Source organism: Rhipicephalus sanguineus, chromosome 1 (genome assembly GCF_013339695.2).
Source record: "Rhipicephalus sanguineus isolate Rsan-2018 chromosome 1, BIME_Rsan_1.4, whole genome shotgun sequence".
Classification (NCBI taxonomy): domain Eukaryota; kingdom Metazoa; phylum Arthropoda; class Arachnida; order Ixodida; family Ixodidae; genus Rhipicephalus; species Rhipicephalus sanguineus.
The window spans coordinates 205,085,338-205,099,844 of record NC_051176.1 but is presented as its reverse complement, the minus strand read 5'-3'; the positions used below and the strand labels follow the sequence as shown (position 1 = coordinate 205,099,844).

Sequence of the window (14,507 nt, the reverse complement as noted above, 5' to 3'; positions counted from 1 at the left end):
CAAATTTCTGTGCCAGTGCTCCTTTGAAATCCATTGGTATAAATCACCAAAGTTGACCTTGAGCTGGCTGCAGAAAAGCTGCTGTATGAAATTAATCAGGGTGCTCTGAGACTTGGCAGTATAAAGCCCCTAGCCCTGCCTCCCCTCCTCCCCAACCATAATCTTTTTCACACTTCAAATAAACACTTTCATACTGTACACTATAGGTTCTCAAACTGGGTTCCACGGAACCCAGGGGTTTTGTGAAAGACATTTTAGGGTTCTGCGAGCAGTTGGAACGAATGCGACCCGCTCCAGTTCTACCCATATTAGCACTTAATTTATTTACTCGGACAAGAAAATTTGCATTGTATTTTGCATTTAACAAAGCCATCACACACCGCACCTACCTACCTGCCTACCTACCTACCTACCACCCCTCCGTCCCCCTCACTGACTGTCTTTGTGCTAAAGGCAAAGTCGGTGGTTCCGCGGCACTCTGAAAAAGCCACTGGGGTTCCCAAAGGCCAGAATGTTTGAGAACGCCTGGTGTACACAATAACATGAAGATCATCACTGGTGTCTCCTGTCTCACAAAGGACGGAGTCCGGGACGCATTTTTTGCAGCAGGCACAACATGGCCAAACTGCTGCAGAGGAGTGGCCACTACGGCTACGCTACAGTGGCCCTATGAGCCTCACCACCACTAATCATGTAGCATCAATTAGCACTGTAGGTGGTTTACTAGTTCCTCACAATATTTTTACATAGAGGAAAGATGCTGATGTTCACGGCACCATCATATGCATTGCAAGCACGACCAAGGTGATTCACCGTGCCTTGTAGGTAAGGTAGCAGTGGACTGCAGTCAAAGTATAGTTGTTGTGAAACTTGCATTGCTGCCAAATGCTTGACCCAATGGACATTGCATTCATAAAATGTAAACTTACGCCTCATATTACTCTAGCGGGCATCATTACATCTGGAATAGAAGCTGCTGCTGATGTTTGTCTTTGTTGCCAATGGTGGCAATGCCCTAGAGTGGACTAACTACTAGGCAATGAGCTCATGCAGACCCCGACCGGCCTGCCGTTCATGCTGCAGGTAGCAGCCGGTAGAACTGCAGGTGACCGACACCACACACGTGGAAAGACATTTCCAGCTCTGAAGGTAAGTGTGCCGCCACATGTTTGCAGCATGGGCGGGGGCAGCAAGAATGGGTAGCCCAAATGCGCAGAGATATTGTAACCAGAAGCAGACAGTGTTTTGAAACAAGAGAGCAAATGTCATGCTTCTGTAGTGTCATATGATACCATTCACATACCACTCCGAGGAGCACACAGCAAGGAGAGAAACGAGTGGTGACCACACTGAAATAAACGCCTGCAATTCTGTCACACAGCATCATTAAAAAAAAATTTTGCAGCTCCATAGTCGTTGTAGACTCATACACAACTGCCACTATAGAACATTTTCAACGTAGGAGTGGTTTAGGGATCCTTTAGTGCAAAACTAATAAAAAATACAAAATTTAAAGTGAGTACTCCTCTAACACAACCTAAAGATTTGCATTTTCTCGAGATACTTTACCCTTAGAAATGAAATCCTGCGCAAAAAATATTGCATTGGAGCAACAGACTTTTCTACACTGAAAGAACAAACAAACCGATCCCTCAAAGGTTCAGGCGGAGACCCTGCTTCAGAAACATGTTTTTTGTTTTTGAGCATATCATTATGAAACCTTCAGCTTATGTATTTTTATGTGCCGATTTCAAACAAGCAATTATTGCTCTAATACATGTGTAGTTTTGAAGCTATTTAATAGTTTTTGTATTGTTAGGAGCAAGATATATTTTTAAACTGTGAGAGTTATAAAGCAAATCAGCATATCACAATAACCTGGAATGAATACTGTATGCAGTAAAACAAGAATGAATGTTCTAAACCCATTCGAACAAAAGTTATGGTACGTTGAACATTTGCCAGTGCGCGATGTCAAGCTGGGTCGAACTGGAATCAAGCTGGGAATGTTCAAACGAGCCTAGAACATCCATTCTTGTTTTACTGCATACAGTATTCATTCTAGGTTATTGTGATAGATTGATTTGCTTTTCACAATTTATAAACAAATCTTGCTCTTATAAATATACATGAAATATTTAATATTTCAAAAACAGCAAATCATACTAGAAAAATAACTGCATATTTGAAATCAAGACAATACATACGCTGTGAGAGTTTCATAAAAATAGACTCAAAAATAAAGAAATATATACCTGAAACAGGGTCTCCCCTTAAAGGGCCCCTAAACCCCCTCCGACATTTTCCCAAACATTTCAAGTAAACAAGCGCATCGCGTGCAGAATGCCGTCGTGATCAACGATGCCACACGCCGCAGCGCTACAGGTCGCGGGCGCGCCACAATTTCGAAAAAACAATAGCTTCTCCTTTCCGGTCCCCGCCATTCCCGCCACGGACATGTGTGACATCACCAGTGAAACTATGACGTTATCAGTTTCGATGCTTGCGATTGGCCGAACGACAACCGAGGACTTCCGGTTACTCTGCAAACAGCTGTTCGTGCGCACCTTGCTGTTCTTGGTCATGTTGCCGCTTGCGAATCGACATCTGCGGCCTGTAAGGGCCCGCTCACGCTAGCGGCAAGCCTGCCGCAACGGCGCGGTGCCGCAGAACGTCGGCCGTCGCCGCACGCGCGACAGCAGTCCAACTTGCACGGCAAGCTACGCCGGCAAGCCTCCGAAAAACATGGCCGCAATGCCAAAAGCGGTTGTCGTCCACCTCGAGTCTATCAAGTGGCCGCCGTGTGCCCTGTAGCGTGTAAGCTCCGAACTGATGCTTCCATTTGCTTTAGATTCATGTCCTTAAGCTTCGACAGCAAAGTATTCGTACCGATTCAGCCCCGTTTTGGAGAGCCATACTCAAATAATCGATGCTGTAGGCTTAGCGAGTCGAGAAGGGCGCTTCCGAATGCTCGGAGGACATAGATTACGCGTTTGTTAGTTGTTTCTAATCCTCCATAGCTGGCGCCACTTGACCTGGCGCCAGCTTGGGGACATTTTATTTGGTTTTATGCGACGCTTTCTTTAATGCCGGACAGACTAAAACGCAACCGCCAAGTCGCTAGCGTAATTACACATCCACGCCTTGCGGTTTGATGAGCTCCATGAACTCATCTCGAGCCGAGGTGGTCTGGCACGGCGTGTCCCCGTACGGGTCCCATCACGTTGGCGATCCTTTGAAGGCGTGCGCGCAACACAGGGTCCATACCGGCACGATTCGTAGGGGCACGGGCCGGCACGGCAGCAACAGCAGTTAGTCAACGAACAGTGCACCCAGATAGCACACAGAGTTGACAGCGAGCTGGAGCGTCGGAGTCGCCGGAGTCGCGGCAACCGGAAGTAAACGCTGTCTCGAACAGCGCGTCAGCGGTGACGTATGCCACACGAGATGAGGAGGGGCATTCAGCGAGGAGGGCAAAGTGGTTTTGGAAGAGCGTAACGTAGGAAAGAGAGAAAGAAGCGATCGTCGCGTTTCGATCATCAAACGCGTGTAACTCCGCTATTACGGCACCGTTTCGAAAAATTCTCACGGCTACGTGTTCGTTGTAAACTCCAGCACAACTTCCGCACCTCAACTAAATTTCGACCGCTGGGTGGTTTAGGGGCCCTTTAAAGAAAGTATCCTTATGCAGATAAAAAACGTATCAGCAACTTACTTGGAAGAGCCAGCCGTGATGTACATCTTGTCCTCAAACATTACATTATCCACAATGTGATCAACTCGAACTGGCTCCTGCAGACAGAAGGACATAAGCAAATCATGTCATCATCATCATCATCAGCCTGTCTACGCCCACTGCAGGGCAAAGGCCTCTCCCATGTTCCACCAATCAACCCGGTCCTGTGCTTTCCGCTGCCACGTTATACCTGCAAACTTCTTAATCTCATCTACCCACCTAATTTTCTGTCTCCCCCTCATGCGTTTGCCATCTCTTAGAATCCAGTCAGTTACCCTTAACGACCACCGGTTATCCTGCCGACGTGCTACGTGACCAGCCCATATCCATTTCTTCTTCTTGATTTCAACTATGATGTCCTTAACACCCGTTTGTTCCGTGACCCACTCTGCTCTCTTCCTGTCTCTTAAGGTTACACCTATCATTTTCCTTTCCATCGCTCGCTGCGTCGTCCTCAATTTAAGTTGAACCCTCTTTGTAAGTCTCCAGGTTTCTGCTCTATAGGTAAGTACCGGTAAGATGCAGCTGTTATATACCTTCCTCTTGAGGGATGGTGGTAGATTACCATTCATGATTTGATAATGCTTGCCGAATGCAAATCATGTCAGCAACGCTCAAATGAACCCAATACAAATGCCAGCAAAATCACTAACCAGCAAAAAAAGAGGCGGGGGGGGGAATGAATGGCTACTTGTTACAGGGGCTTTTCGGCAATTCGGTCTTAAAGGGACACTAAAGGCAAAGAACAATTTATGTCAGAGTGAAAGCTCAATGTATGACAACGTCTAAAAGGGCAATATTATCAACAGCAGTGCCCTGCTTACAGAGAAATTAAGCTAAATGTATCACACGAAGAGCCAACGAGCGGCACATTCTGGAAATGATCCCGATAACGTAAGAGAGTTCGACTACAATTAATCACTCGTAATCAAACTAGCTGCAATGAAAAAAGACCTTCCATGCATCAAGAGACTTAATAAAATGCTGCTTGTTCATTTCTGTTTGGAAAAAAGAACCTTTTTGGCGTTGCCATGGGGAACCGCGCGCCTGGTTCAAAGGTTCCGTTTTCGCCGAACTGCGCTTCGCCCGGCACCCTGCGTCGCTTACGCGGTCATGTCTCAGTGGTAGTTTCGGTATCGCGTACTGCCGTGTGTGTTTTGCGCGCTTGTGAAAGTCGCTCTGACAGAAAGTTCAACAAAATGCCGCATGCATGTGATGTTGCCGGATGCTCGAATGGCACACTCCGGCAGTGCACGCCGCCGCACAGTAAAGGCGGGCAACGTTGAGCACGGCAGCAGTGACGTGAGAAACACCGCTTTCAGGTGGGTGATTTGAAGTGCACTAACGCGATGCGGACCACTAAAATGTGAATTTATTTCAAAATAAGCACTTCCTTGGCACAAAAGTAGCACTACGAGGTTTCTGGACCTTTATTTCGACAATCAACGTCGGCTAAATATTTGCCTTTAGTGTGCCTTTAAACCCAGAAAGTAAGTGCATGACCCTATGCAAAAAGCTTGCTGTAGGGGTGACACTACTTTTATTCAACTGAAAGCATTACATAGACAATGAAGTGGATCAACACTTAATGTGACTACTCTTTTTTTTTTTATGAACATCTTTACCTAATTTGCAAAATGATGTTAAGAATAATACAAATAGCATGACCCCCTAGACCCATCAATACAAATAAAATGATACCAACTCTATCATTTTCATTCAAAAGCCACAAGAAAAAAAGAAACCAGAGAATGTCGAATTGAAAAACCAAGCCAGCAAGTAGCAGCAGCCTGCAGTGCCAGCAAGGTGTGCCACAGACGTCCTGCGTGACAAGAAAGCCAAGGAAGCAGCAGCAGTCTTAAGGCTGCCAGGCACGTGCAGTAGCAAGAGAGATACGGATTGCATGCGATGCCTTCTAGACAGCAGGTCTGTGTGCTCTACTTTATCTGATCAAGCTACTTGGAGTGAAATTTCCATTGCCAAGCCCAGCGTAACAAAAAAGGTGATGTCAAAATTTCTACCCACGTAATATGACAATATTTAATGCCATTAGAATCAAATGAGTTCGAGGAACTCATTCAGCTAAGCACTCAAATCGAATGTAAGCAATAGTACTGATGTAATCGGGGTTCTGCCCAGAGGACCGGAGCCAGCCAGAGTCCCGGGGAGATGTCGAGGAGAGGAGCCCGGAGCTGTTAACAGTAACGTTTATTTACAGGTAGCGTGTTGCTACATGATGGGGTTAGCATCATGGAAGCTCTCGGAGCTCGTGAGAGCTTGAGAGAACTTGTGAGAGCTTGTCGGGAGCGCATCGGCGCTCGCATTTTATGTCCTGGCCTTCCCAGGGTTCCCTGTAGGAAAAAACAATGGAGGTCAGGACAGTCCAATGAAAATTTCCATCTTCACCTCCGCCCCCAAAAGGGGAAGGTGAAACGCCGCCTCCTTCCCAACCCACGAAAGGAGAAAGAGGCACATCCAGTTCGTCCCATGGCGAGGGAAAAACACTGCCCACCGCGCACACACGGCACAGCACGAAGACGTTAAGTCTTACGTGGAAGTCAATTTCGTAGTCTGTTGCAATGATGGGTATGCGGCGCCAGGCAGGCCACGTGGTGGAAACAGCGGCAACAAGGCGCCACGGAGAACGTGGGAAATGCATCCGCAGACGGTTCCCAGACACTGGGTCCTTTGTCCGGGGCACCTTGACGACAAAGCAAGCCGCCTCGACGGCCAACAACTCTTCCTAATCTGTCAGTCGGTCAGGCGTGCCCAAAGGGTTTTACGAGGGGCGCAGACAACCTGAGAATATTAGACGAACGACCTTCGTGTTGTCGCCGCTCTTGGGGCATCTCTGGAACCGCTGACCCGGAAGAAATCAGGGTAGTCTTAGCCGCAACGTCTCGTGCGTCAAAGCGGCGCCAAGCCAGGCAGGCCGATCATAACAGTACTACCTCGTTAACTCGAAGTTGTAAAAACCGGGGAAAAATTTTAGATAAGTGGATTTTTGAGATAAGCAAAGCTGCGCAAATCACCGGGAAAAATCGAGCTCTTTCCAGAAAAACCACTACTATTTACCGGCTATTTAGCAGCAGCCTCTAATCTTTGTTCTCATAAAGGTTTGAAAGAGAAAAAAATAACATACAAGAGACATTAAGCGGCTGGGTTTTGCGGCACTGCCCATTTTATTCAGCAGAGAAAAACTGCTTAATGCTGGTCTGCTTTGCGGTCACACTCGGGCCTAGGAAGGCATCCTCTAGCTGCTTGACGCATCGCATGAGTCGATCTTCCCCACCGCTGCACTCAACCTTACTTCGCAGCAAGCGCAGCAAATTCCTTGTTTCGGCAGATGACGGCACCTCTTGAGGTGGTTCGTCGTCGTCGCCGCCATCCTCTCCGCCGTCCCCTCTGTTGGTGGCCATTTCAACAATTTCGGGGTCCGTAATTTCTTCTGTCACCGGCACATCCTGCTTGCACAGCGTGTACTTCAGTGGCACCGTTGCCGGTAAGCTTGGTCACCTCTTGACAGAGTTCCTCACAGTCTGTGAAGTCATCTGTCTCCGCCTCTGGCAAACTGGTGCGCAAAGCAGTTGGCAAGAGCCGCTGCGTGAACTTGCTGCCAAGCACTGCTGAGGAGGTGTACTGCTCCCAACAGATCAATTTCGTAGCCTTTGCCGTTTTCATATGACAATAAAATTTGATGAAGCAGGTTCTTTCGGTAGATTGTGTGGGCAACTTCGATCACTCCTTGGTCCATCGGCTGCAGCATAGAGGTCACGTTTGCCGGCAGAAACTCTACTGTCACTGCTTCCAAGTTGTCTATTTTGCCACGGCCTGGACAATTGTTCGCAATGAACAGGAGTTTCCCGTTTTTCTTGGCTATTTTGTTATCGACGGTGCTAATGTACTCTTCAAAAAGAGTTGTCATGATCCACGGTGCTTTATTGGCGCGATAGATAATGCCATTCAGCAGTTGTGCATTATGAAAGCACCTAGGCTTGAGAGCTTTGCCAATGATAAATAAAGGCAGCTTTTCTTCGCCTGTTCAATTTGCTTTGAAAAGGACCGTTACCCAGTCCTTCCGTTGTTTCCCTCCCGAGCACGCTAAACCCTTCGGTGTGAAGGTATGGCTCAGCAACATCTTATAAAAGAGCGCTGCCTCGTAAAGGTTGAAGACGTCTTTGTCAGCGTAACTCTTTTGCAACTCGGTGAGCCAAATGCTGTGCCAACTGTCAGCAGCGGCTGCATCGACAGTGCTGCTCTTGCCGTGCACCGACTTTCACACAACACTGTTCCTCTTTTTGAAGCTGTCAAACCAGTGCTGAAGTCTGTATGCCCCATTTGCAAGGCCAGAGCGTCTGCCTTCTCCATCATTAATGCTGTGGTGACGGGAAGGTTGGCCACTCTGGGGAACTTGGAGCCTCGAACCCGCTTCCGCTGGCTGGAGAAGCTCTGTTCATATCCATCCAGCACCTTCTGCTCGTTTTTCAGCACCGTCGAAAGCGTAGACAAAGGGCATGCCTAATTCCTGTTCGGCCTCCTTTCTCCACTTCCTTAATTAGGGCAACCTTCGTTTCTAGCACTAGTGACTTGTACTGCTTTAGTGACGCCATGCTTGCTGCACTCACGCTAAGTTGCCGCTACTCACAGTCAGCAAAAAATCCGTACCATGTGCGTTTCGCAGATTAAACGGAAATCACAGCCCTGAGAGAAAATCATGAGCACTGCACAAAGCGAACAAGACAAACTGCGCCAAGCATGGACAGAGGGCCTGCTTTGAGCATGTGTCACATGATGTGCCACAGGGTTCCTTGACAAAGTTGATATGTCGCTAGGCTCCGACTTCACGTTTGCGGAAAGACTTTGCGGCAGGCGCGGCAGCCTTGCGCAAATCTTGTGAAATGGTCCGGCAGTAGAATTTTCATTCCACTCTCAGTCAAAATTTCGAGATATCCGCAATCTGACTGAAAGATACTTCGAGATAAAGGGGAAAAAAATACATGGGACGTATAGGAAATGGTTCGGTGCGGCGGAAAATTTCGACTTAGCCGATTTTTCTAGATATGCGAGTTTGAGTTAACGAGGTATTGCTGTATATTGTCTACACCAAAGACACGGTAAAATGTGGGATTGAGCATTCTTAACTTGAGAAGAGTTTAGTGCGTTTTTAATTTTGCGTGTTTTAAGGCACCTATCATTTAAATGAAGGAGCTGTATGGCCAGCTGTTGCAAAATGTTTTTACACTCCACCTGAGAGGTAGGTGTTTGGCCACTGTCGCTAGGATGCAACACCAAACGTGCTTACTTGGATGTGCTGCTCAGCACTGTCACTACATCTTGCTTCAGCATCTATTTGATGATGTAGCCTTTTCCTCCGATTAATGCATTTTGCTTGCAATGCAAAGCACACAGCAAATAAACACTTCACTGGCTGCATCGAGCATCATTGTTCAGCCCTGCCATATCAGCCATATTGTTTGTTTTCAATTTATCACCATGGCTACTGGATAAGCATTGTCCTGGCATATGGTGGTCACACATAACACATGCTTGCGAGAGTACAAGCGACGTGCATAGCGACGATGCCCTCTCTTTTCACGCTAACACCTGGTGCGATGCTGTGGCAGCAAGTGCAGTTGCACTTCAATTACACATCCCCTGGTTATGTGACGACCCACATTTTACGTCGAATCACTTTGGTCCTGGCATCAATGGGGGCAAATGCAAATAAAAACAGTTAAAAAATGGCCGCCTCGGTCAAGCCAGCCAATGAGTGGCACCCGCCTCGTCCACACTTGCTCTGGCCAATCAGCATTCCAAACTAAGACTTAAAAAACCAACAGAAAATAATAATAAATGTTGGGGTTTTACATCCCAAAACCACGATATGATTGGCCGTCGTATTGGAGGGTTCCAGAAATTTCGACCATCTGGGGTTCTTTATCATGCACTTAAATCTGCACCTACCATGTTCTTTATCATGCACCTAAACCAGTGAGGTTATATTGAAACACTGCAAAATTTGCACAAAGAAGCTAGCTTCAGAAAGCCCAATAATGCGGTAATTGGCTAGCTGCAGCAGCAGCAGTGCACGCGGGAAGTTTGAATCAATCTTGCTTGTTGTTTTGGGCCATTTTGCGGCTCCTGTGGCATTTTAGAGCACATTTTATCCCGTTCTCAGATTGAAATCAGCGTTAATTTGAGGGCTGGTGCTCAAGGAAAAACTTGCCTAAAACACGTTTTCCTTAATAGTGATTCTTTGACTTTCCTCATTATTCTAAGACCTGTGCCCTCTCTTAAGGGGAGACGTGGGTCTTAAAAAATGTTTTTTTTTTAAAGTTGGGTGAATGGCATGAAATTTAATACACTTATTCAGCTTTTTCTGCAGATTTAAAATCTCTAAGTAGATTTTTAATAGCTGCATTAGAACAAAAGATATGCAATTTCTAACACATATTTGAGCATATTTCTTACGGGGATTCTTGGCACCTTTGCTTTGTCAAACACAAAAACAAAGTATGTGGCAAGATTGCCAGGAAGCTGGTCTAGCCGGTGATGCTATTTATTTTCTTATAATGTTATTCACCAAATTATAATTCTCGATTATCAGAAATAGTATGCAGCAAAAAAATTTCACTCACATTTACGTCTATTTATTTTGCATTCAAAGTTTGTTGAAGACAATCGGATTAGCATCACCGGCTAAACCAGCTCGCTGGCAGCCTTGCCACATACTTTGTTTCTGTGTTTGACAAAGCAAAGTTGCCAAAAATTCCCGTAAGAAATATGCTTTTAGAGATTGCACATCTTTTGTACTAATGCAGCTACCAAAAATCTAAGTAGAGATTTGGAATCTGCAGGAAAAACGGGATAAGTTTGTTAAATTTCGTTCAGTTCACCCAGCTAATAAAAGAAATAAAAAAAGACCCGCGTCTCCCCTTAAAGGGCCAGTAAACAGGCTCTGACTTTTTTTTACACCGGCCAAACAAGCTCGCCAATTCATACAGTAGACCGCGGTGATCACATTTTCTGAATATTACAGCGCCGCGTGCCGCACAGACCCTCCATTTCGAAAAACAATTCCAGCGCTTCTTTCATTCACCGGACCAATCCCCGTCATACGCGCAGTGATGCGAACTTGCCCATGGGCAACTTGACGTACCAGTGAGCTCGTCGATTGGTCTAAACCAGGTCTCAACAAGTTAACGTCAGTTCCTGTTCCCACCCACCGCTACGAAACTGCGCCTTGTTTCTTGGCCCTGCGGTGATACGGTTTCATCCACGCAGTTGATAGGTTGTCGCATAGCAGTTGCACGCACTTCGCCTTCGACATGAACAACACGTGGAGGAACAGGGAGGAAGCATTGTCGGCTGCAAATCGAGCGGAGTTTGGGGGAATCTCCGGTAGCTCGGACAGGTCGCGTTTGCTTGGTTTTACGATAGCATGCGCGGCAAGCGGGGTTCTTTTCTCTTGCGCCCGTTCGTCGTCTTGGAAAGCAAGCACGCATTCCTGCTGCACTGTGAACTGCCACAAAGGTTTAAAAATACCAGAGCCGAAAACTGCCCATCAAGTTACGGAGCACGTGCGACAATGTAAACAATAAACAACCAGGAGCCGCAGCAAGCGAAAGTGCATTGCAAGTGATGGAGCTCGCGGATGGCGTCAATTGCTGACGTCGTGTCACTTTGCCGAAGTGGGCGGAGTCACGATGATGGGCTACGCCTTCCCCTCCCTGCGGCGAAGAAGGGTGGCGAGGCTGCGCGAAAATTTGAAACCAGTTGGAACGGATGTTCTAACCCCTGTAACTTCCTTATTATGGCACGTATTCGCAAAATTCTTGCGGCAGCATGTTCACATAGCAAAAGTGCGCATATTTCTCTTCATTACAATTTTTGGACCTCGGGGTTGTTTACTCTCCCTTTAAAGGGACACTAAAGGCAAATATTATGTCGACGTTGATTGTTTAAATAGCGGTCCAGAAACCTCGTAGTGCTACTTCTGTGCTAAGGAAGTGCTTATTTTGAAATAAAATCAGATTTTAGTGGTCAGCATTGCATTAGAGCACTTCAAATCACCCGCCTGAAAGCAGTCTTTCTCACGTCACTGTTGCTGTGCCCAACATTGCCTGCCTTTACTGAGCGGCGGCGTGCACCATTTGGGCATCCGGCAACATCACATGCATGCGGCATTTTGTCAAACTTTCTGTCAGAGCGACTTTCCTGAGCTTGCAAAACGCACGCGGCAGTACGTGATACCGAAACTACCACTGAGACGCGACCGCGTGAGCGAAGCCGGGCGCCGGGCGAAGTACAGTTCGGCGAAAACTGAACTTTTGAACCCCGCACACCGTTCCCCATGGCAACGCCAAAGAGGTTCTTTTTTCCATGAATCAAACAGACACAAACAAGCAGCATTTCATTACATTTCTTGATGCACGGAAGGTTCTTATTTATTGCAGCTAGTTTGATTACTAGTGATTAATTGTGGTCTGATGCTCTCACGTCATCGGGACCATTTCCAAAATGTCCCTCTCGTGGCGCACGTCGTGTGATACATTTAGCTTAATTTCTCTGTAAGTAGGGCACTGCTGTTGATAATATTGCCGCTTTAGATGTTGTCCTACATTGAGCTTTCACTCTAACATAAATTGTTATTTGCCTTTAGTGTCCCTTTAAAGGGCCCGACAACCAATTTTTATGGTAGCCATTTGCTTTAGCGCACGGAAAGCTTACCGGTCAAAGTGTCTAATTACGAATGGTAACGTGGAAAACTCTGTGAATAATTTGTAATCAGAATTTTTCTATCTGCGGTGAATATGAAGTCGTATACACACGTGACAATACATGCTGCAAACGGCGAATGCAAGAGCGGTTCGTGTTCAAGCGTGGTGGTTTACTGTGCACACATGCACCACGGCTCAACACTGATCAACGGCTGCCGCAAAGGCAGCACTGCTTGTCATCGTGCAACTCCTTTTACCTTGTAAGCAGCACAGTACAGAGCGGGGATGGATAATAATATACATACTAATTTTGAGGACTAATTATGGCGCACATGACAGCGTCAAGACTACGTACAGCAATGTGATCGACTCCATAATCCAGCTTCAAGGCTCTTCCACTAGGCTGCGCGACATACCAGTTTGTTGTTACTTTTAAACACAATTTTAAAATATCAATCCTACTCACAACACGAAATGGATGCTCAAATCTGTCACTATATTTCACGTCTTTGTTTTTACCCAGCATCTAATCACACGTTTGGGCAGTTGTCGGTCCCTTAAAACTATGATATCGTATTTACTCGCATAATGATCGCACCCCGAACTTGCCGCAGCGATATGTCGTGTGCCATGTCTAGCTGATGATCATCACGTTTACCATCTGTCGAACGTTACGTTAAATAACTCTTCAAGACTCACCAAGTCAACTGCACGCACCAAACAGATTCCTAATTTTTGCCCATCCTTGGCGGAAATGTGCTGTATTAGGATAGCAGTAAAGACAAATGCCGTAGTTTTCACCACATGCCTGTTATGTGTTTCTATGTCTGTGACGACACTGACGCCAGTGTCGCTTCAGACTCCGAATGAAAGTTAGGGGGTCAGTGAATGGAAAAAGAAATTAAAGGGCAATATGCAATGCATGTAGTTCCTGCATAATGTGTACGTTTATTGCCAAGGTAAGCCTTACTCTTTTATTTTTGGTTATGTTCATGATAGCTATTGTAAGAATTCTGATACGCCACTTGTTTGCGTTTTCGGTGCTCGAAATATTATTTCACGGAAAATTTACCCCGCGTAATGATCGCACCCCGAAGTTGGCGTCAATTTTTTTGAAAAAAAAAAAGTGCGATAATTATGCGAGTATATACGGTAATACGGCAAAACACATAGGCACTGGTGTCTGTAGTAACCAGCTGCATTCAATGTCTTGAGACTGAAACATGGAGGAAGATGTCGCTGCTCCACTAACTTGTCAAGCAGCTATCCTTACATGACATCAGACAACTGCAGCTGTCATATTGTGCACGATTTTCTTTACATTATTTGCTGTGAAATAATCTTCGCCTTTTCTTTAAAAAAAAAAAATCTCTGGATGGTGCAAAAAAGATACTTGCAAAAGCCAATACTAGTACTCGTATTATAAAAATAGCTTATGCAATTCACACATGGTTCTCATTATTCGAATTCATTTCAAAGTCGACAATTTGGTATTCACATCCCTAGTAATTTCCAAAATCTTCAGAGTGCCAACAAAGACATATTCATGACCACTATTAGCAGCGAGCTGAAGTAGTTCAAAACCAAAGTAACAAAATATATCTGAACACTATGCAAAAGTAAGCCTTCAAATCGTAAGCAGCACGTGAGGGTATTATAAATATTACCTTTGTGACAGCTCTTCCAGCAAATACACATGAATGTGACATCGAAATTTTCGTTTTAGTACAGGAGTTCACATTCACCCTACCTTATATTTGTCACTGAGGATGTACTGAAAAGACAATTGACTGACAGAACTGGATAGAACGTTATTTACTATACAGTAATACCTCGTTAACTCGAAGTAGTAAAAACCAGAAAAAATTTCGAGATAAGCAGATTTTCGAGATAAGCAAAGTTGGGCAAATTCCACTGAGAAGTTCAGTTCTATCTAGAAACGTTATTTCTACAGACCAGTTTCTTAAAAGGAGCGCCGAACTGGCTCTTTGTAAAGGTTTTGAAGAAAAATAATGACATACCAGCGCTATTAAACAGCTGTGTTTTTCGGC

General features: G+C 45.7%; 1 protein-coding gene across 5 annotated transcripts in view; it reads right to left on the bottom strand.

Moving 5' to 3' along the window:
• Positions 1-14,507, bottom strand: part of LOC125756122 (serine/arginine repetitive matrix protein 5-like) — a 96,306-nt gene that overhangs the window by 19,957 nt on the left and 61,842 nt on the right. For all 5 annotated transcript variants that reach the window (XM_037672844.2, XM_049418829.1, XM_049418831.1 and 2 more), the window contains one exon: positions 3,716-3,792. In XM_037672844.2, the coding sequence (XP_037528772.1) occupies positions 3,716-3,792 (77 nt within the window). The remainder of the gene's footprint in view (positions 1-3,715; positions 3,793-14,507) is intronic.